The sequence below is a fragment of the Oryctolagus cuniculus genome, chromosome 1 (assembly GCF_051225735.1).
Source record: "Oryctolagus cuniculus isolate XC-2025 breed Fujian yellow rabbit chromosome 1, ASM5122573v1, whole genome shotgun sequence".
Classification (NCBI taxonomy): Eukaryota; Metazoa; Chordata; class Mammalia; order Lagomorpha; family Leporidae; genus Oryctolagus; species Oryctolagus cuniculus.
In genome coordinates, this window is record NC_142867.1 from 143,155,996 (window position 1) to 143,177,428 (window position 21,433).

Consider the following 21,433-nt stretch of genomic DNA (forward strand, 5'->3'; position numbering starts at 1 on the left):
AGGCAGGTGGCGAGGTCCCCAGACGTGGAGGGTCTATCCTGGAATGCTCAATTCAGGGGGAGACCCAAGCCCACTCTCCAACATGTATCACTTCTTTTTGGTGAAGACATTAGAAAACTTTTCTTCTAGCATTTTTGTAAAAAACGCATTATTGTTACCTATAGCCACCCTATTGTACGCAGAACACCAGAACATTCTCCCCTGACTACAGCTTACTATCTGTCAACCTTCCTAATCTCCCCATACGCCTACTTTCCCAGCATTGGTGAACCTCCATTCTCCCCTCAATTTTTTTCTTTTTTTATAACGATTTATTTATTTGAAAATCAGAGTTACAGAGAGAGTGGGAGAGGCAGAGAGAGAGAGAGAGATCTTCCATCTGCTGGTTCACTCCCCAAATGCCTGCAACAGCTTGTGCTGCGCCAGGCTAAAGCAAGCAGCCAGAAACTCCATCCGAGTGTCCCACATACATGACAGGGACCTAAGCACTTTGACCAACATCCGCTGGTTTCCCTAGTGCATAAGCAGGAGGCTGGATGGGAAGCGGAGCAGCCAGAAGCTGAACCCGTGCTCCAAGACGGAATGCCACTGATGCAACACAACGCCAGCCCCTCTTCCTTTCAATCTGCAGCACTCCCTCTAGCTGCGGGGCGGGTCTGGTGGAGGCGAATTCTCTGAGCTTTGCTTTGCCTGTGAATGTCTCGATGCCTCCTTCACGCCTAAAAGACGGCGTTGCTGGGGACAGTGTTCTGGGTGGATGGTTCTCCCCCTGCAGGAGTGAACGGGTCTCGCCCTCCTCCCTCCCAGCCTGCAAGGCTCCTGCCGAGAGGTCCGCGGCCAACTGAACCGGGACACCCTTCTGTGCTGTTTCCTCATGCAGCGTTGAGAATCCCCTTTAGCTCTGACCTTGGAGAGCTTGATTACGATGTGTCTTGGGGGAGACTCGGTTGAGCTGAAACTGGTGACCGCTAACCTGCTGCATCTCAGACAGCTGTGTCTCCTCTACCGTTGGGAACTTTCCTGTCACTGTCTGAATATGCTTCCACCTCTCTGGCCTCCTCAAGTCGCTCGTGCACTCCAGTGATGTGGATATTTGCTTTTTAATGATGTCCCATAGTTGCCATTAGCTTTTCTCAGTATTCTTCACTCTCCTCTGTGTATTTCCAAATAGCCTGTCTTCTAGATCACTGACTCTCCCTTCTGCTTGATCTATTCTGCTACTGGTGGCTTCTGTCATGTTCTTAATTTTTTTTTTTGAAAAATACTTTTGCACTCAAGGATTTGATTTTTAAAAATTGATTCTGTCAACTTTGTCTGCTACAGAAATGAATTGTTCCTCTATGTTTTCCTAAATTTCTCTGCGTTTCCTTAAAGGACTAGTTTTAAGTTCTGCAGTTGGGTTCCTTTTAAAAAAATGCTTATTTCAGAGAGGCAGACAGAGATCTCCCATAGGCGGTTCACTCCCCAAATGCCCACAACAGCAGGGGCCGGGTCTGAAGCCAGGAGCCCGGAACTCAATCCGGGTCTCCCCCAGGGGTGGGCAAGGACCCAGCTAACCTGAGCCGTCACCTGCTGCCTCGAAGCTGGACTGAGCAGCAGAGCTGAGTCTCCACCCAGGCGCTCCACCGTGGGAGCAGAGGAGCCAGGCGGCCGTGAATGCCGTACCAACTGACAGCTCTCCCGCTGCTTGGTTGCTGACACCTTCTTCTGTTCATTAAAGGAGGCCTTGATTCCCTGAAGGTTTGGATGCTTGCTGGCAGACCTCAACGGTGTGCGCATGACAAGACTAGGACTTTTTCCCTCCTATTCCTGCAAACCGCCTGTCTTCCAGAAATCCTACGCAGTCGGCTGCTTCTGGGCCGGTGGACAATCCCGACACTCAGCGCTAGAGGGCGGGCCAGGCCATGTTCTGCAGCAGGATGGCTGTTGAGTTTGTGGTCGCTGTTTTACCACCAGATGGCACCCCAGACCCAGAATTCCCCCAAAATGCACACCAGGGCTGTTGTTCTCAAGGAACCAACAGCCAGAGGCTCCCTGTGCAAGCACAGGCCCAGGGCCCAGAGCCTTGGGGCTCTACCTGGCTGGCCCGGCCCTGAGCTCCAAGGCACAGCCCTGCACCGCCTTCCCACTGGCTCTGCTGGCGGGCGTGGGAGACCCCGGCCCCCTGGCTGAGGAGGGTCCTGAGCCTCAGCCAGTTGGTTCTGGCCGGTGGGCAGAACTCGCCCTCCTGGGACTAGGCTTTCTGCTTGAGATCCGGACTTGGTTCCGGCTCTTTCTGCTGGACAGACGGGCAACCCCGCCCAGAACCAACATGGATACGACCCGAAGAAGCATACTGGCAGACAGTGGGGGCATGGTCCCCCAAGTCCGTGGGCTGTGGATGGCAGCATCTGCACGTGACCCCCTCCACCTGCCACACACCCATCCCCGGCACCCCTGCAGGGGGCTCCTGTGGCTGCCGCAGCCCCTGCTCACCCGGGTATGCCTCTTGGACCGGACAGCGACGGCTGGGTCACTTCCGGTCAGCTACCCCAAGGTGCGCCTAGAGCCGTCAGTGGCTAACCTGGGGGTCACTTTTTTAACACGAGGACAGACTGGTCAGAAGTGCCCGGCAGAGACGCGGGCTGGAGGCCTTGTGGGGTGACGAAGGCAAACACGTCTAAGGGTTTCCTTGCTTCTAGAAGATTCTGCCGCCCTGCAGGGCAGTCGGGGCAGGCGCTGCAGAGCTCCGAGCAGCCCGACCCTCCTGCACAACAGCCCCTCTGGGAGCTCCGGAGTGTGTGTGTGTGTGGGGGGCTACCGCCCACAACGAGCTTGCCCTGCTCTGTCCGTGGACAAGGGAGAGCGAGGACTGTTCACGTAACACCTGCTGGGGAATTCCACACGGAGAACCAGAGTCTCTCACCTTTCGGAGCCTGGCGAGGAGACCTGCCACGTGCGCGTGCTGTTCCGATCGTGCCAGATCTTCGGCGGTCTTCGCGTCCTGTCGGGAAGAGAGGAGAGCTGGATGTTCTCTGCACAAGGGAGCGTGTGCGCCACACACTGACTCCAACAGTCCCGGGCAGAAACCGGAGGCGGGCGTCGGAAGGGAGCCCCCCGTCCCCGCTGGGTGAAGGAACGGAGCCTCCCCAGGCAAGGAGCCCCAGCGCACCTCCCAGCTCTCTCACTGAGGTGAGGGAAGGTGGCGTCTGGGTGAGACCCAGAGGATGAAGACGAGCAGGTGCAGGGGACAGAGGACACAGTGTGGGAGGTGGCACTCAGGACAAAGTGGGGACCAGAAACACCTGGCTGTGCGCCTTAGGAGTCGGTGGGGGCTGCAGGCCAGGGGCCCGCGAGAGGCCCGGGGGAGGACAGAGCAGAGATGGGGAAGGCACAGCCATGTGCTGGGGGAGAGGCGGGGGCCAGCGGCAGTTTCTTGTCCCTGGCAGGAGACTGCATCACGGAGTGGCAAATACGAAGGCACTTCCTAAGGTCACACCAGAAAAAAGGAATTTTGGTGCAAACATTTTCCCATTCATGCATTTTTTTCATAATATGCATCTTCTACAGATTTTTTCTGATGTGTCATATGCATGGATTTCATTTTTGTTTTTTGCAGCCAAACCAAACTTATCTTTTAATTCTATTTTCCATGAACTTTTTCCAGTACCTGTACACCAGCTGATGACGAGGGAACCAGTGAAATGGATGAAAAGCTGTGAGGGGGCCTCGGGCCAGCGGATTGGGAGGCGCAAGGCAGCAAGGACCAGCAATGGCAGAGGGCTGGGTGGTTACAGCCAGGGTAGGGGGGCTACCCTTGGGCCAGGCCTGGAGGCTTCTGGGGTGCCTGAGTGGGATCCCAATGTCGTTCTGTGATGATTCACATCTGTTCACGTGCTTTGATTTTCCAGAAAGTCTGTCTTATCCCTTGAAGTCTGGGGTACAGGCACTTGGCGCAGTGGTTAAGACGCCCAAGTCCCCGGGCTCCACACCCAGATCTGGTTCCCAGTTCCAGCGTCCTGTTACTGCTCACCCTAGGAGGCATGGCTCAAGTGACTGGCTTCCTGCCACGCATGCGGGAGAGACCTGGATGGAGTTCCTGAATGCCAGACTGGGGGCTGCTGTGGGCATATAGGGGAGCCCACGGGTGGGTGGCCGCACTCCTCTGTGTCTGCTATCTCTCATAAAAGACGTTTGGAAAGAAAGGTAGCTTGGAAAGGAAGTAGCTGAGAGTCAGGGGAGGTAGAGGAGGGAGTGCAGGGTGCGGGGAGGGGCAGGAGGCAGGGAGATGTTGGGGACACGGCTGAAGTCCTCCTGGTTGAGGACAGAAAGGGAGAGGGAAGGCGGCAGCTAGAGGGCGCTGTTGGGCCCAGGGCTATTTTGGAGGGGGTAAGGTGGCTTAGGCAGGGACAGAGACAGTGGCCGCTCGCTCCGCCCAGGGCCGGGAATTGGGTCAGGACAGACGCTCTGGGGGCACAGAATCCACAGCTGGAAACTTCGAGCGCTCAAAGCACGTGAGAGACGGCAGTCATTTCACAACAGCGATCCCAGGTTGAAAGACTGTGCCCACAGAAATCCATTTCCTTGGTTAACAGGGCCACTGGCACACTGAGGATGACAGATGTGCCCGCTGGCCACGTCCCCGGTGCCAAGTCCCGCCACTGCCCTGCTGCAAGCAACAGGAAGCCCCATCTTCCCCTGACCACCAAGGCCGGGCGCACTCCCGCCCTGCCCACCCCTGCACCTGCCTTGGCAACTCCCCATGCCAGTCTCGCTGACCTGCCCTGCCAGCCCAAGCCTTGTGCCTGGTACCCTACATCACACCTCTGCCCTCTGCCGACCACCAGCCCTCCGGGTCCCCAGTCCCAGGCATGCCCTTGGGACCCCGCTCTGTCTTGCCACCATGCTCGCCCCACTCAGTGATTGTATATTAAATGACTGTGCCTCTCTCCCATTTTCTAGAAGTTTCCAGAAGTTTCTCTCATAGCACCGCATTTCCTGTTCTTAGTGGTGCCTGGTGTGCAGCGTGCACTTGGTTACGTGGATGTCAGACGAGGCAGCTCCCGGGTTATGCATGGGAGCGGCCGTGCAGGGCCAGAAGCTGCCCTGTAGGGTGATGATGTGAGGACAGTGACACATGGGCAAGGGCAGAGGGGGCAGGCCACAGGCTCCCAGAGCCCCCATAGAGGTCAGAGGTCACACAGTGCTGCAGGCTTGGCCACCCTGCCGGAGTGTGGCAAGAGTCAGCCCTGGCATCTTCAAAGCCATCTCTGCTAAGTTTTATGCGAGGCGACATCCTGAACAAAAATAATTTCCTCTTAAAAATGCATACATATGCCCTGTTACATTGGTCAAGTACAGCACAGTAGCCAGTGCCTTTTGTGTTGAAAACCAGTGTGCAGAGACTGGTGGCTGGTGCATAGGTTGAGACTCCGTTTCGAGCACCCACAACCCCAACCAGAGTGCCTGGGTTCACATCTTGGCTCTGCTTCCCATTCCAGCTTCCTGCCAGGGCTCACCCCAGGAGGCCATGGGTGATGCTCCAAATAACCGGGTCCCTGCCACCCACATGGGAGACCTGGATGGAATTCCTGGCTCCTGGCTTCAGCTTAGCTTTGCCCTGGCTGTTGCAGGCATCTGGGGAGTGAACCAGTGAGTGGAAGATCTCTTTCAACTAAGTAAAAAAACAATTCTAAAAAATGAAAAACAAAAAATACTTCGCAGGCCTAGCAGTAGAGGCAGGCCCTTGCAACACAGCCAGCAGCTCTCTGGTAGCCTGCCCTCAGGGGACAAGTGCCCCTTCCTCCTCTGGACCACCCTCTCGGGGGGCCTCTCAGTGTCCTGGGGCCCGGGAGGGAGCATCCAGGAAAGGGAAACACACACGCTCCATGGCACAGTTGTGTAAGAGGCACAGCACAAAGGCTGGGGGGAAGCAACAGGAACTCCCGCAGAGCGAGGCCTGGGGAGGTAAGAGGATGAAACATTAACCAGACATTAAACGGGGCTGCAGCTGCGTGGGCCCAGGTTTATGTAACTGCCAGGGCGGGCTGTCATAGATTGGGTGGTGGTGGTGGTGGGGCCCTCTCCACAGCAGGCAGGGCCCAGGACGCCTGCCCATCAGCTCCCCTGCCCAGAGCCCTGGCTGCTACTCACCGAGCTCAGCGCCTCCACGTTGGCACCCATCAGACAGAGGTACCGGACCACATCCAGGATCCCGTTGTTGGCTGCCAGGTGCAGGGGCGTTCGTCCATACTGGGAAGGCAAAAAAAAAAATTCAAAAACCAAAGACCCAAGAGAGTCCTCGTGCTGTTCTTGAGGGACAGCATTTGGGAAGTGTGAATGTGGGATCACCAGGAAGCAGCAGGAGGCGGCGTCTGCCCTTCTCAGAAAGCCCTGGGCCTCTGGCAGTGGCTGGCCAGGCAGCTGCGGGCCAGGATTTGGCTGCTGCAAGAGTCACTTACTTCAAAGAGCTCCATTCGGTTTCCTGCTGTGCTGGCAGCAAGGAGGTGGGGGTTTCTCAAATTTGGCAGCAAGAACTGCAACGCGGTGCACGTGCAAACCCAGCCACAGAGGGCCAGATGGACGCACAGCCTCAGCCGATGCCCCAGTGAGGTGAACTTCAAGGAAGGACCCAACACGGTTTTATTTTCTGGTTTTTGGGTTTTTTTTTTTTTTTTTTTTTGCCTGTGGGTCTGGGCGCCAGGGCATCTCAGGGCAACGCTGCAGGCAGGTGACCAAGGGACCCTGAAGAACATTTTAAAATTCTGATGCAACTGTTAGGTAGGAAGTTAGGAATTTAACCTATGCGTGTGTGAGAAAGGCCTGAAGACCGACAGATGGCAGGGGTAGGATTCGATTGGTCGCATAGCTACCTGTGTGGGAATTCAATCCAGGCAAGATGACAAGACAACAGCACGGGGACAGAGTGACAGTCCACCCGAGGGAGCTGGACACCCGGTGCCATGGCCACGTGGACAACCTGTCTTTGAGTGAGTCTGACGTTGGCTGTGCTCTGCTGGGGAAACCCTGCCTTCCTCCAACTTTCCCCCTTCTCTTTGAAGCGCCTCTAAAGCCTGCATCACATTCTTTTTTTTTTTTAAGGAAACCAGGAACACTTAGTCCCAGTGTGATGGTATTGGGAGTGGCGGGCCCTTTAAGAGGCGGGGCCCAGTGGGAGGTGGTTAAGCCACTGGGGGCACCACCCTCAGAAGGGAGTGCGGTCCAATGGCATGAATTAGGTTAGGAGCAGGACTGGTTACTGTGAGAGCAGGTGGTCTCCAAGCCAGCTCACTCTCTGACTTCCTCTCCTGTGAGCTCAAAAACTCTTTTAGGCTGACTTGCTAGAGTTTTAATGTAAAGAGGACACTTAGGGGCCAGCGCTGTGGTACAGTGGGTTAACGCCCTGAAGTGCCGGCATCCCATATGGGTGCTGATTCAAGACCCGGCTGCTCCACTTCTGATCCAGCTCCCTGCTGTGGGAAAGCAGTGGAAGATGACCAACTTCCTTGGGCCTCTGCACACACGTGGGAGACCTGGAAGAAGCTCCTGGCTCCTGGATTCGGATCGGCACAGCTCCGGCCATTGCGGCCAATTGGGGAGTGAACCAGCAGATAGAAGACCTCTCTCTCTCTCTCTCTCTCTCTGCCTCTCCTCTCTCTGTGTAACTCTTTCAAATAAAGTAAATAAAATCTTTTTTTTTAAAAAAAAGAGTACACTTAGCAAAGCTCGCTTCACACACAGTAGGCTGACTGTGTGCACAGTGGCCAGTTCTAAAGGCAGTCACATGTTCCTTGAAGCCACTTTTGATTCAATTAAAGAACGCTAGAAGGAAAAGCAAGGTCTTGATGCTATTAACACTGTGTGTGGCTCTCCCCTGAAGCCACTTCCACAGCTGACTTGGCAAGATCAGAATGCGATAAGCTGAGAAAGCCAACGGCGGCTAACGGCCAAGACCTGGGAGACCACCTTTTCCTATCCGCAGACAGTGAGGCTTAGCCATTTCCATTTCCATTAAAACTAATCATGTAATACACAACAGGAGTACTTCAGTAGAAATATAACATTCTAGCTGTTCCAGATATTAATTCTTTTTAATAAAATCCTGCTGGCAGGGTACATGCCATTTATAAACAAATATTTCCCCCAATTAAAAAGATAATGCCAGTTGGGTTTTGTTTCTAATCCAATCATAACAGAATAGTGCTTGCCTTTCTTGGGGCTACAGGCAGGGCTCTGGGCACCTGCACACCCACCTGCTGTATCTTACTTGGCCACAAAGAAATAAAGATGGGATTCAGGGTAAAGGGAAGGGCATGGCCAACTTCTAGAACTAAAGACATGGGATTTTTAAAACGCAACAAAGAGGACACAATTGATTATTTTAATTTTTAATCATGCAAAGATAGGATTTGGTCTTAACAAATTTATTAGAATTAAAAAAAATGCTAGGATCTTTGGGCCCTAAAACTCTCAAAGGAAAAAAAAAAAGGCAAAGCAAAGAAAGATCCTAAGAACCATGATCAAATTATGATGTCATAGGGTTCTTCCTAAAGTTAATGCTCCGAAAGATGCCCAGTTTGTACTACATGCTCTGATTCTTCTACAGCAGCACACACACACACACACACACACACACACCCCACAGATACACAGAGATGCATACTCACATACACAGCAACACACACACACACTAGATACACACACACACAGAGGGAAACACACACCACAGATACACAGAGATGCACACTCACATATATAGCAACACATACACACACTAGATACACACAGAGGGAAACACACACCACAGATACACACAGACACACCCTTGGGATACCCAGCAGTGAGAAGCTAAGCCAGGCTTAATGTCCTATTTTCTGTTACTGTAAGAAATGATCGAAAGTCACCCGTGAAACACAACTTGAAATAGCAGAACCTTGTAAGAACGCATTCCTGTGGTCAGCGCCGTTCCCTGGGAACCGTGCAGAGAAGCCAAGAAAAGCCAACAGCAGATGGGCGGATGACCCCGCCCCCACCTGCGGCAGCTGTGCGCCCACGCTCACCTTGTTTGAGATGTCCAAGTGGCAGTTTGCTTCGCAGAGGGCCACCACGATAGGCAGGTTGCCGTCTTTGCAGGCCACGTGCAGAGGGGTGTTGCCATGCCTGTCTTGGAAGTCCACAAGGCAGCCCTGGCTGATGAGGGTCTTGATGACCTCCATCTGACAGCGCCTGACGGCCAGGTGAAGTGCGATGTGTCCATCCTGCAAACCAACCCGGGGGGCCGTGAGTGCTCCTCCCTTGTCCCAGGGGCCCGGGGCCCTCGACCTTCCCTGCTGCCACTGAGTGAGATTTCACTGACAATGGGTGTATTCCTGCTCCACTTCTGATCAAGCTTCCTGCCAATGTGCCCAGGAGGCCACAGGCGATGGCTCAAGTGCTTGGTCCCTGCCACCCACGTGGGAGACCCAGACTTGAGTTCTAGGATCCTGGCTTTAGCCTGACTCAGCCCTGCATCTCAGGCATCTGCAGAGTGAACCAGAAGATGAAGATCTCTTTCTCTGTCTCTCTGCATTGCCCTGGCTTTCAAGTAGATGAAAATAAATACATGAACATTTTTTAAAAATTACAAACTTGGGGGCTGGTGCTGTGGCTTAGCAGGTTAAGCCTCCACCTGCGGTGCTAGCATCCCATATGAGTACCAGTTTGAGTCCCAGGTGCTCCATTTCTGATCGAGCTCCCTGCTAATGTGCCTGGGAAAGCAGTAGAAGATGGCTCAAGTCCTTGGGCCCCTGCATCCATGTGGGACACTGGGAAGAAGCTCCTGGCTCCTGACTTGGGATCAGCCCAGCTCAGGCCATTTTGGCCATTTGGGGAGTGAACCAGCAGATGGAAGATCTTTCTCTGTCTCTCCCTCTCTCTGTCTCTCTCTCAAATAATAAATCTTTAAAAAAATTATAAACTTTCCTCCTGATGGAGGAAGCTTAGTATTTTGCACTCTGAATATTAACAGCCTAAGTTGTCCATCTGACTATTTTACACTTGGGAAGTACAATCATTAAAAAACAAAAAAGAAAAGAAAGAAAAAGGGAATCCACACTTCTCTATGTCTCTGAATTTGTAACTTTTTGTTGGGTCTTCAACAGCCTGTTTACTCAAAGTATTTGAAATACAATCTAAAAAACATGTTCTCAGCCTTCCTAACTTTGCAAGGAGCCAGCCTATTGTGTTATTTTGCACCAGGGGAAGCTGAGAAACTGATGGGAACTAACATGTTGGAGGACTGTTATAAGCGTGAGAAGCAGCTGTTAACACGCTTAAGCTCTGTGGGAATTCATTCCACCCATTATAGATTCCCTGGTGGACAGATGTGCTGTGTTTTACAAGCCGGGTGGACGGTTCTGCATCAGTCCTGCAGCTCATCTCAGTCCAGGACGACTGGCATTTGGTACAGTGGCTGCCCTGTGAGCCACAGGGACCTGGAGCAGCACCTGTGACCTTGACCTATCCGATGCCAGTGGCAAGCCCACCCCTGATTGGTTCAACAACAAAACATCCCCAGACTTGATCAAATGGGTTATGGTAAAGTTGCCCCAAGCTGAGAATGACTACCATGTGCCTAGAAGATTCTTCCTGGACACTCCTCAATTACCTCCAGCATCTCAAGTCCAACCACATAAAAAGGAGCTTCAAACAGTTCATGGAAAAATGGAATCCAAGGTGAGTTTATCTTGGTGCAAAAAATGTCTTGAAATCCATGCACCGTGTTTTCATAACGCACTTTTTTCTATGAACTTCCCACAGTGCTTTGGCACAAGAGGTCTTTGAAAAGTTCATGAGAAATGCACATGATCTCATTCCATTTTTCTATGAACTTTTGGATGCCTCCTCCTACAGCAACATCACAGCTTCCCCCGAAGTTCAAGTTCACAATAAAAAACAGTGTGCTGAATGTGCTTAAGTGGAAAAGGTTTCACTCGGTCTAGCACTGAAATCACCGTGCCAGTTCCACTGAGCTATTGTCTCTGACAAAACCACAGGTGACGGAAGTAAATAAATGAGCTATTTCTTTGTTTATCTAGAAATTAATAGTGTGGGGCTGGCGCTGTGGTGTGGTGGGTAAAGCCTCAGCCTGGGATGCCAGCATCCTATATGGGCGCCGGTTCTAGTCCCAGCTGCTCCATATGGGATTTCCAATCCAGCTCTCTGTTATGGCCTGGGAAAGCAGTAGAAGTTGGCCCAAGTCCTTGGGCCCCTGCACCTGGGTGGTAGGCCTGGAAGAAATTCCTGTCTCCTCTCTCCTGGCTTCAGACCGGCCCAGCTCCGGCCATTGCGGCCATTTGGGGAGTGAACCAGCAGATGGAAGACTTCTCTGTCTGTCTCTCCCTCTCTGTAACTCTACCTCAAATATTTTTAAAAAAAGAAAAAAATAAAGAAATTAATAGTGTGTGGCCAATTGCATTTGTCCAAGAGGATCATTTTCAATCCAGTGGTCCCAACTGTTTTTACTCCAAAGCTTTTACAAAGGCTAAACATAAGAGACCGAAGTCACTCCATCAATTCAGAAATTCTGATACAAGCCAGACATCAATATTAAATATCAAAGAGACTCTAGGGAAGCGCCCAGACTCTGTGGAATGCAGAAGATTAAGGATAACTTCAAGTGCCTGCATTCAGGTTTGTTATCTTAGGGGCACAAACTGAGTGACTTTGCAGTAACACCAGCTCTCCCCTCTCCCACATCGCCCTTCAGGAAGTAGGACCCGTGGCCTGCAGCACACCTTGTCGGAGGCATTGAGGTCGGCTCCGTGTTCAGCCAGACACTCCACGATGTCATGGTAGCCCCTGGCCGAGGCTGTCAGGAGGGGCGTCTCGCCTTCCCGGTTCTTGATGTTCACGTCACAGCCAGCTTCACAGAGGGCCCTGGCCACGGCGTGGTAGCCGTGCCAGGCAGCGCAGTGCAGTGGGGTTTCCTCCTCCTGGCCACGGAGGGAGACACACACACACACACACACACACACGGAGGACAGGAGGGGAACGTGACCACGGGAAAGCAGGCACTCTTCCCCGAGCCAATTCCACAGCACGGTCAAGTCCAGGGGCAGAGGCAAAGGCCCTCGTGGCTACTGGGGCAGAGATTGCCCTAGACCGATGATGGGGGTGTTGAGAGTCCAACAGGGAGGATGTAACCTGACCAGCCTCACCCAGTATGGCCGGTCCTCAGCCCTGGCAGGTGGCGGACGTTGGTTTTCTGGGTACAGAACCCACTGGTGGCCCTCGGGAGCCCAGGGAACTGTCAGCCCAGCTCTTAAACAACAGAGCTGAGCACAGATGGAATTATCGCACCTGTCCTATCAATCAAAGTGCCTTTGCTGACTTCATCTGCAACTGTGTACAGTGCGAGGGCTGGACTCTGAGTGGGAACTCTGCCCACACAGTGTCACGGCGATGCAGGAGAGACACCAGACGAGCCTGCCTGAACCTGTCGGGAGAGGGCCGGCTGGGAGGTCCATGAGGAAGGCGACACCTGGACCTTCCCGCTCCACACTTGCCTGGGGGAGGCCATGGCAGTGAACCTGGGCTCTGAAACCTGACTGTGTGAGTTCAAGCCCCAGCTCCACCACCCTTGTGAGCTTCGGGCAAGTGATGGAACCTTGCTCTGCCTCAGTTTCCTTGTCTGTCCACTGAGAATGATCAAAGAAACCCACCTCACAGGGCTGGGCTCTGGGTTCCATGAGCCAAGTGGTGAGACCCTGCTGTGGTTCAAGTGCGGTTTGATGCAACCAGAAGTTGAATCCTCTCCTACAAAGAGCTGATTAGGGGCCTGCCCTCGGGAATGGGTTTAGTCCACTCACGGGGCTAATAGGTCATCACGACAGTGTGCCTGTTATCAAAGCCGGTTTGGCTGGGTCCCTTGCACACTTCCTGTCCCAGTCCCTGGGATGTCCTGCAATGTAGCAAACCTGCCTGCAGGAGGGCTATCACCAGATGCAGCCTCCTGACCTCGGAGCAAGTCTGTGAGCCAAGATACACCTCTTTCCTTTATAATCTGAAGGCAGACCTGCTCCTGGCCTTGGCACCCACTGCTTGCTAGAGCTGCAGGCTCCCACCCTGCCCTCCATAAGGACAGATGGGGAACCCACAGGGCACAGCTGCCTGCGCACCGGGCGGAGGGGAGTCGGTCCCCACGACCCACCTTGTCCTGGAAGTCGGGGTTGGAGCCAAAGCTGCACAGTAGCTGAACCACATCGGCGTGGCCGTAGCGAGCTGCCACATGAAGCGCTGTCTCTCCCGACTGCAAGAGAACGGGGAGCCGACGTCAGGGCCGCCCTGGGGAGCAGGCAGGTAGGGTGTGCAGCCCACTCCCTAGCATCCCTGGTTCCCACCCTACTCCCTGCTCAGCCAGGAGCTCCTTGGGTAATTGGGTCCAAGACACCGTGCAGCAGGTGTTAAATTGGCACATAGGGCTCATCATGCTTGTAATAAAGCCCCCACAGAGAAGGCTTTCTCTCTCTCTGCCCACTGATGGCTGAGCTTGGCATTTTTTATAAACAGATGTTTCCAGCTTGTTGTGTTTTTCTAAAACACAAAATGCCTTTTTTACATACTGGGTCTACCATACAGCAGCTATCTCAACATACAGCTTTGGTTATCAACAAATTTCCCCTTCCTTTGCCTGACCAAGCTTAGAAATGGGTTCCTGACACTCAGGAGACTTGCGACAGCACCCCGACCCACCCATACCAGCACCCCCCGTGAACTGGTCTAACAGGTGCAGCTTCCTTTAAGACAGTTTACTCAGAGCGGCCAGAATAAAAAGTCAGGAGAAACTCATCCCAAGGAGACCCAAAAAGACACGTCAGTGCCCTCTGCCAGAAGACGGCCACGAGAAACGTCGTCTGGACGTGAACGTCACATGTTGGGTACACAGCAGCGTGCCAGCCACGCAGTGTGGGTGGCAGCCATGAGCGAGCAAGACCGATTCAGCTCCACAGAGTGAGGTACGGCAGACTAACTAATGGATGAGAAGGTGGAGTCCTAGCTCTGGGGTCCAGCCCTGCCTGTGAATGCACACGGGCGCTACATAGACCGAAGGAAACACGCAGACAGGAAAGGTAGCCATCTTACTAAATCCGTAACTCTCTCTCTCTCTCTCTTTTTTTTTTTTTCTTTTTGACAGGCAGAGTTAGACAGAGAGAGAGAGAGAGAGAAACAGAGAGAAAGGTCTTCCTTCTGTTGGTTAACCCCACAAATGGCCGCTACGGCCGGTGCGCCGCGCTGATCCGAAGCCAGGAGCCAGGTGCTTCTCCTGGTCTCCCATGCGGGTGCAGGGCCCAAGCACTTGGGCCATCCTCCACTGCACTCCTGGGCCACAGCAGAAAGCTGGACTGGAAGAGGGGCAACCGGGACAGAATCCGGCGCCCCAACTGGGACTAGAACCTGAGGTGCCGGTGCTGCAGGCGGATGATTAGCCTAGTGAGCCGTGGCACCTGCCTAAATCCGTAACTCTCGGAACAGATTTGGCCCCCCAACGCCACCAATGCCTTGCTATCTGTGCATTATCTCATTAGTCTTCTAGTGCCAGCATCAGCATCAGTTGCCTCAGAGAGGGAGAGAATGGCAGAGATGTGTTTAAAAGCACAAAGCAGGACCACAAAGGAGGGGCCGGCACTGTAGTGTAGTGGGCTAAGCCTCCGCCTGTGGCGCCGGCATCCCATATGGGTGCCGGTTCAAGTCCCGGCTGCTCCTCTTCCAGTCCAGCTCTCTGCTATGGCCTGGGAAAGCAGTAGAAGAGGGCCCAAGTCCTTGGGCCCCTGCACCTGTGTGTGAGACCCAGAAGAAGCTCCTGGCTCCTGGCTTCGGATCGTCCCAGCTCCGGCCGCTGCAGGCATTTGGGGAGTAAACCAGCAGATGGAAGAGCTCTCTCTCTCTCTCTCTCTGTGTCTCCCTCTGTCTGTCTGTAACTCTACCTAATAAGTAAATAAAATCTTAAAAAAAAAGGCCACAGGAGAATCAGGACTCAGGTGTCCCCTGGTTCTCTTCCTGGAACAGTGAGTTTTCCTGCTATGGGGAAGTTAATTCACTTGCAAACTGTGGCAACTAACCACAGACTTCAGCTTGAGCCAGAGTTCAATATCAGAGCAAGCCACAGGCAATAAGAAACTTCCAACTTAAGTTCTCTGCAGGAGGATCTTGGTCCTGAATCCTGAATTTTTTTTTTAGGTGTCGGGACACTAAGCACAGCAGCACTCAAACATGCCATCTTCCCCCCCCCCCCCTTCCCTCCCCTCCCAGGCAGAGAAACGGCCTTACCTTGTCTTTCACATCCAGTGGGCACTTGTTCTCATGGAGAAATTTCAAGGTGTCTACGTGGCCATGCCGAGAGGCCCAGTAGACCGCGTTGGATCCACCCTGCAGGACAGCCAGCCTGGAGTCAGCTTTGCAGTGAGTGGACAGATCTGAACACACGCATCTCTCAGATTCACTCTACTCTCCTTCCTGAGTGCCCACAACCCACAGAGGAAGACGGCCTCACTCAGCACTAATAGCTTTGACAACTGCCCCGTGCCTACAGAAAATATCCAGTCAGGCCAGTTGAGTGAAGGGTTTCAGGGGACTCTCTACTACCTCTGCAATCTTTTTTGCAAATCTAAAATATTTCAAAGTATAAAAAATAAGGCCTTTACTTTTCTTAAACTCCCATTTCCACTTCTCCTTAGAATTCCCCATAGGAAAAAAATTTTTTTAAATAAAATAAAAATTCCCCATAGAGTCGCTCTCAGTCTCTGTGGGGAATAGGTTCCAGGACCGCCGTGGGGAACAAAATCCATGGATGCTAAGTCCCTTCTGTAACACGGCACAGTATTTACAAATAACTGATGCACACTCTTCCTCCTACCCCTTAAACCATCTCTAGGCTACTTAGAATACCTTGCACAATATGAATGCTCATGACAAGGAAGCGTCTAGAAGGCTTTTTCAACTCTTTTCTATCCACAGTTGGCTGAATCCTTGGATAGAGAACCCATGAAAGCGGAGGCAGCAGTGGAGGCCCAAGGCTCCTGAGCCAGGCCCACCACAGCTCTGCTGACGGGGTACCGCAGCAAGGTCGTGGACCCACCCCCAGCTGTCACTCAGCTGTGAACAGCATTTCCAGTGTGAGTGATGCCTCAAAGTGCATCAGCCCGGCTTGGCTGCCCTAACACAGGTGCAGACAAATGCATTTCTGTGACTTTAACGAGACGGTGAAAACTTCCGCACAAGCGGCACCCAATGCTGTTGAGTAAACAGCAGTGCCCAGGAGTGACCTGGGGCAGGGCACAAGGCAACGCTGACGTGGAACAGCAAAGCCAAGCGGAAGACAAACGCTTGCTTCTTCCTACCATGGCCGTGACACTGTCCCGGGCTATTTAAGCCAATCATCTTCCCTACAGGAAAGCGAGAAACCAACGAGGACATCCTATTTATTTATTTTGCAGTTACCCCTAGGGTTACTATTAGTGTGATTGCTGATAGTTTCAAGAAAATAACTCCTTTGTGCTAAAACAGAACCACGACCTTATCCTGCACATCGATTCTCGAGCCTCTTTTCACGAGCAACTGCAGAATCTGAATATTCCCACAGCCGGCAGCAATGAGTAACGGAGGTGTCCCGTGCTGGAACGGACAAGGGAAAATAAAAAAAAAAAAATAAGGCAAATGTTCAGGTTTGTTACGAAAGACAAAACCTACATTATCAAGGCAGTCCCCACATCTCCCCAAGTCTCAACAGACACAGAACCCCTCCTCTTTTGGATTCACCATCAAAGGTGACAGCGGCCCCTGCAGGACAAGTGGGTGGGGACCTTTGGGTAAGAGACTGAAGGGAGGCCCCCAGTACAGCAGCGCCCTTGTCTGTAACTCGGATCCCTCTCTACACCAGGGCTGGGGAAACTTCCCTCTGCCAAGAGCCATTTGGATATCATCACTCATGGGCCAACATAAAAATCAGCCGATTATAGATTTATTGCATTTCAAGTCCCACCTGCGGTTGCTTTGGCAGGGCCAGACCAAATGATTTTGCGGGCTGGATGCTCCCCGCCTCTACAAATGACTTCCTCCCGTGGTAGGGAGTGTCCGGTTGGCAGGGAGACTGGAGAAGCACGGGGCTCTTTCCACCCCGGACGTGGAGGCGCCCAGTCACTGCAACCCACCCCTGCCCGTAAGCCTGGCAGAACAGAATCAGACCTTGTTGGGCTGGTTGACATCGTAGTTGGACAATGAGCCCAGCAGGTGCTGCAGGCCTGGGACGTTGTCGTCATTGATGGCGTGGATGATGGCCTTCATCACAAAGGAGTCTTCCTCATCCTTGGGGGAGACAGCAAAGACAGAAACAGTCAGCCTGCTCACCACAGCCCTTCAGCCCATCAGCAGAAGAGAAATCAATGCTTACTTGTTACAAAGGGCATGCAGAGGAAGGTAGGGCAACTACTCAGACTCTCGCAAATCCACAAGGTTGTGAAGGGCATGGAGGTTACTTTCTACCCCTTCCATGTTGCAAAGTAATAATACCACCTACTATCTACCAGGGTCTCAATGTCTCCTGCACTGTAACCCAGAGAGTAAATAGCTTTCAAGATTCAGATTTCACACAATGGGATGGCAAATAAACCCTTGTGTTGTATCTCAGGAACCTGTCAAAATAGGGTCCTAGAAACCACTGTGGAAAATTTCAGGTGTGACACAGACTCTCTTCCAGGATAAAGGAAAAAGAAAAAAAATAACCATTGAACCAGAGAAATGAGATATTTGAGTAAGATATTCTCAGTTGGCCATTTTTCCAATTACGGAACAACCACGTTTCCGTCACTTGAACTTCCTCGTCCAGCTCTGAAATAGCATGGCAGAATTCTCTGAAGGTGGGTCACGACTCTACCAAAAAAAATTAGGCTGAAAATGGGGGAAAATGTGAAGATATAGGCCAGAAACAGAAAAATGGATGTACTTCCAGTTATATAGGGAAAATATCTGGGCTACTGGACAAGTTGAGTCTTTGCCACTCTGTCGAAGTTTTCTTACATCTCCTACATGGGCTACATTAAAAGCAGGGCCATCTAACACAATGCTGGGCTTCTCCTGGGATTTCCGACCTGGGAGGCGCATGTGCAGAACTGGACCTGTGCTCCGGACGCAGCAGGGACAAAGCTGCTCTCTGACCTCTGCTTTTGCTTCTTTGTAGACCTGAACCCAAACCAGCCCCAGGCAGGTTTCATAATATTTGTACAGCGTACGTGGGAGAGAATGCCACCGGTTTTGCTTTTTCTATCTCAGTCTCAGCGGGTGACTAAGACACATTTGCATGTGGGTCAAAGGCGAGAGCCACGGGGAGAAAGGGAGGAAAGCAGGTGGTTACAGCACGCCCGTCCGTCCTCCTGACATGCAGCACTGGGAGCTGACGAGGGACTCTGACCTCGGAGAGGGGATCCACCTGTCCGGACCTCTGACCCTGGGTCCCTCCCGTATGCTGACCTTATTATCACTCCCAGTGGGTTACTCAGGAGGACTGAAATTTACAATGCTGAATCACCTTCATGATCTGTCTTACAATCCTGGTTTTCTCTCCCCTAGTTCCACTGCACCCCCAAACAACTGCTGAACCAAGCCTGCCTTCTCCTCCTCCCTCTGCCTTGTCCCCCACAACTTGCATTTCTCCCTCCTGGTTTTTGTAAACATCTCCTATCTCTCTCTGTGAGGCTGCCAGACTCAGGGGAAAGAGAGAGCAAGAGAGTGAGCTGGCACCTGCTGGCCTGTGCTCCCTTCCCTCACAGCCCTGGGGCCTGCCCAGGAGGTGCCGCCACCGGGTTAGTTACCAGCTGGGGAGTTCCTACAGCCTGCCTTCCCTGCGGTGCCTGTACCTCCGGGGTGGACAGAGGCCCCTTGTCTCAGTGTTGGGAGAGAGTCTTGTTAGATCAGGTGTGCCGGTCTACCCAAAGAGCTCATGGTCTCAGTTTGCATTAAAAGTAAAAACAAACAAAAAACCAGCAATAAAAAAAAAAACTTGGAGACTTGTTTTTCTCCAGGGTCTTAGGCATCTTCACCCATTGTCAGTATGTTTAGCCTTCTGGTCTACCGCAAGACACTCTTTAATTTTGGTGTTTGTGTGGGAAAGTGGCTGGCGCAGGAGAGGGGCAGAGGTGGGCTGTCTGTCCCTTTCGTGTTGTTGTCACCCAAGTTTCTTTATGTGGGTGGCAACAGAAGCCTCTCCTTTTAGTTCCTGCAAACTGGAAGGAGCTTTCTTCTCTTTCACTAGCTAGCTTGTCTTCTATCAAAGTGTGTGTGAGTGTGTGTGTGTGCGTGTGCGTGTGTAAGACATGGGGGTAGGGGTCCAGGTAGTGTGCACAGAGAGAGACTGTCAACCCAAATCAAAGGCAGAAGAGGAGGAAAGGAGAAATGGGGTGCAGCAAGTCAGTGGCCCGGACCCCATCCCGCGAGAGGAGGACGCACAGGTGCTCCACGGGCGTGAGTTTGGGTTTCTGGCTTGCAGAACCGCAGGGCCTAGGACGAGGCCCAGGAGGGCCACCGCGTTTGCTTACCAGAGTGTCATCGCTTCTGGCGACGCTCATGTTACTTCTGGACAGGAAAGACCTGGATAATCTTTGGCACAGTGATATCAGGCGAACGGATTGCTGTGGAAGAAAAAGAAAAAAAGGAGAGGGCCGAGGAGGGAGAGGGGGGATGAGCTGACGTGATGGTGCTCAGGTCAGTGTCATGGTCACGGTCTCCCAGACTGGGCGCGGGCAACAGCAGCATTCTCCAGGGGCGGGCGCTCCATGAGCAGGGGATCGTATGTATTTAAGGAGCCGCTCAGCCGGTGCTGTCCATCCACACGGCAGGACACACTGGGATCCTCCTTCTGCGCTCCACTTCAAGAGCAGAATGGGGCACCCTACATCCTTTTCTGTCTGTGACTTATTTTTTATTCTTTGAGGAAGCTGGTCTCACCCAAACAAACCCTTCGGAGCTTGCCCCTTCGGAGGAGAGCGGGCAGCAGGGACCTGCTCTGTGTCCTTTGCACCCACAGCAGCCGCCAACAGTAGATAACGACGTCTCCAGAGCAGACGTAAAGACACTCGCTGGAAACGAACAGGTGGGTCCCTCATGCTACCCAAGACACATCTCTGCATTTACTCAACGGCAGAAGCAACTACTAAAATGCTTGTGTGTGTGTGTGTGTGTGTGTGTGTGAGAGAGAGAGAGAGACAGAAGAGATACAGAGGGAGAGAGAAAGAATTTATAGTGGGTCTCCCTACATTTTAAGCCTTATATCACCTCAAATTCAAAGGGTATGAAAATGAGAAATGAGGTACACTGTTGGCTGAGTGCTGGCGAGCCATGGGGGGGTCCCCACTTCTGAGTTGGGTGTCATGACCCTGACCATAGGAAACCACCCTATCTCCTCCCTTAACCCTAACTTTTTTTTTTTTTTTTTTTTGACAGGCAGAGTGGACAGTGAGAGAGAGACAGAGAGAAAGGTCTTCCTTTGCCGTTGGTTCACCCTCCAATGGCTGCCGCGGCCAGCGCGCTGTGGATGGCGCACCGCGCTGATCTGATGGCAGGAGCCAGGTGCTTCTCCTGGTCTCCCATGGGGTGCAAGGCCCAAAGCACCTGGGCCATCCTCCACTGCACTCCCTGGCCACAGCAGAGAGCTGGCCTGGAAGAGGGGCAACCGGGACAGAATCCGGCGCCCCGACCGGGACTATAACCCGGTGTGCCGGCACCACTAGGTGGAGGATTAGCCTAGTGAGCTGCGGTGCCGGCTCCTTAACCCTAACTTTTGATTTGTTCTGTGATGGCTGAGATGCCCTGGAGAGCCATGTCCCCCACACACTGTCCCTGCGGAGGCTACACTGCTGGGGCTCCTGACCACTCCATCCCCGCTCACCCACGCACAGTTTCAAGAACCACCCACACAAGCTCCAGCAGAAATGTACCCTCCATGCTGTCTACCACAAGGAACAAATTCCCTTAAAATGTGGCTTGTTGCATTTAGATGTAATGTTATCGTGCTGACTGAAAATTCTGCCCTGGGGAATGGTTTTGCTTGTTCTTTCTTAAAAAAAAAAAAAAAATACAAAATCACATTTGGAAATCGGGGAGGGCGGGTACGGTGGGAAGAATTACTATGTTCGTAATGTTGTATTTATGAAATAAATAAATAAAAAGATAGAAATACTGTTTTTTTGTCCCCATCTTTGAAAACAGGGTCAAGTGCAGAGACGGCAGAGTGAACTCACACCCAGCACGGTGTTTCCCAGGGGGCCAGCCCCAGGCAGACCGGGGGGAACACGGGAAGCAGGAGGGTGAGCCCCTCTTTATCCAACAATCTTACCTTCCACTTCTTGCGAGCTGCAAACTTCTTGAACTTCTCCATGTTGACGGCCGATGCTTTTCTACTGAGTGCTTGCTGCGTGTCTTTAGGCTG

General features: G+C 52.6%; 1 protein-coding gene across 5 annotated transcripts in view; it reads right to left on the reverse strand.

Moving 5' to 3' along the window:
- DAPK1 (death associated protein kinase 1) overlaps nt 1–21,433 on the reverse strand; it is a 175,958-nt gene that overhangs the window by 21,649 nt on the left and 132,876 nt on the right. For all 5 annotated transcript variants that reach the window (XM_051859379.3, XM_089316131.1, XM_051859395.3 and 2 more), the window contains 10 exons: nt 21,341–21,430; nt 19,545–19,637; nt 17,200–17,319; nt 16,531–16,629; nt 15,286–15,384; nt 13,169–13,267; nt 11,754–11,951; nt 9,039–9,236; nt 6,133–6,231; nt 2,906–2,983 (listed from right to left, as the gene is read on the reverse strand). In XM_051859379.3, coding sequence (XP_051715339.1) covers nt 2,906–2,983; nt 6,133–6,231; nt 9,039–9,236; nt 11,754–11,951; nt 13,169–13,267; nt 15,286–15,384; nt 16,531–16,629; nt 17,200–17,319; nt 19,545–19,637; nt 21,341–21,430 — 1,173 coding nt within the window. The remainder of the gene's footprint in view (nt 1–2,905; nt 2,984–6,132; nt 6,232–9,038; nt 9,237–11,753; nt 11,952–13,168; nt 13,268–15,285; nt 15,385–16,530; nt 16,630–17,199; nt 17,320–19,544; nt 19,638–21,340; nt 21,431–21,433) is intronic.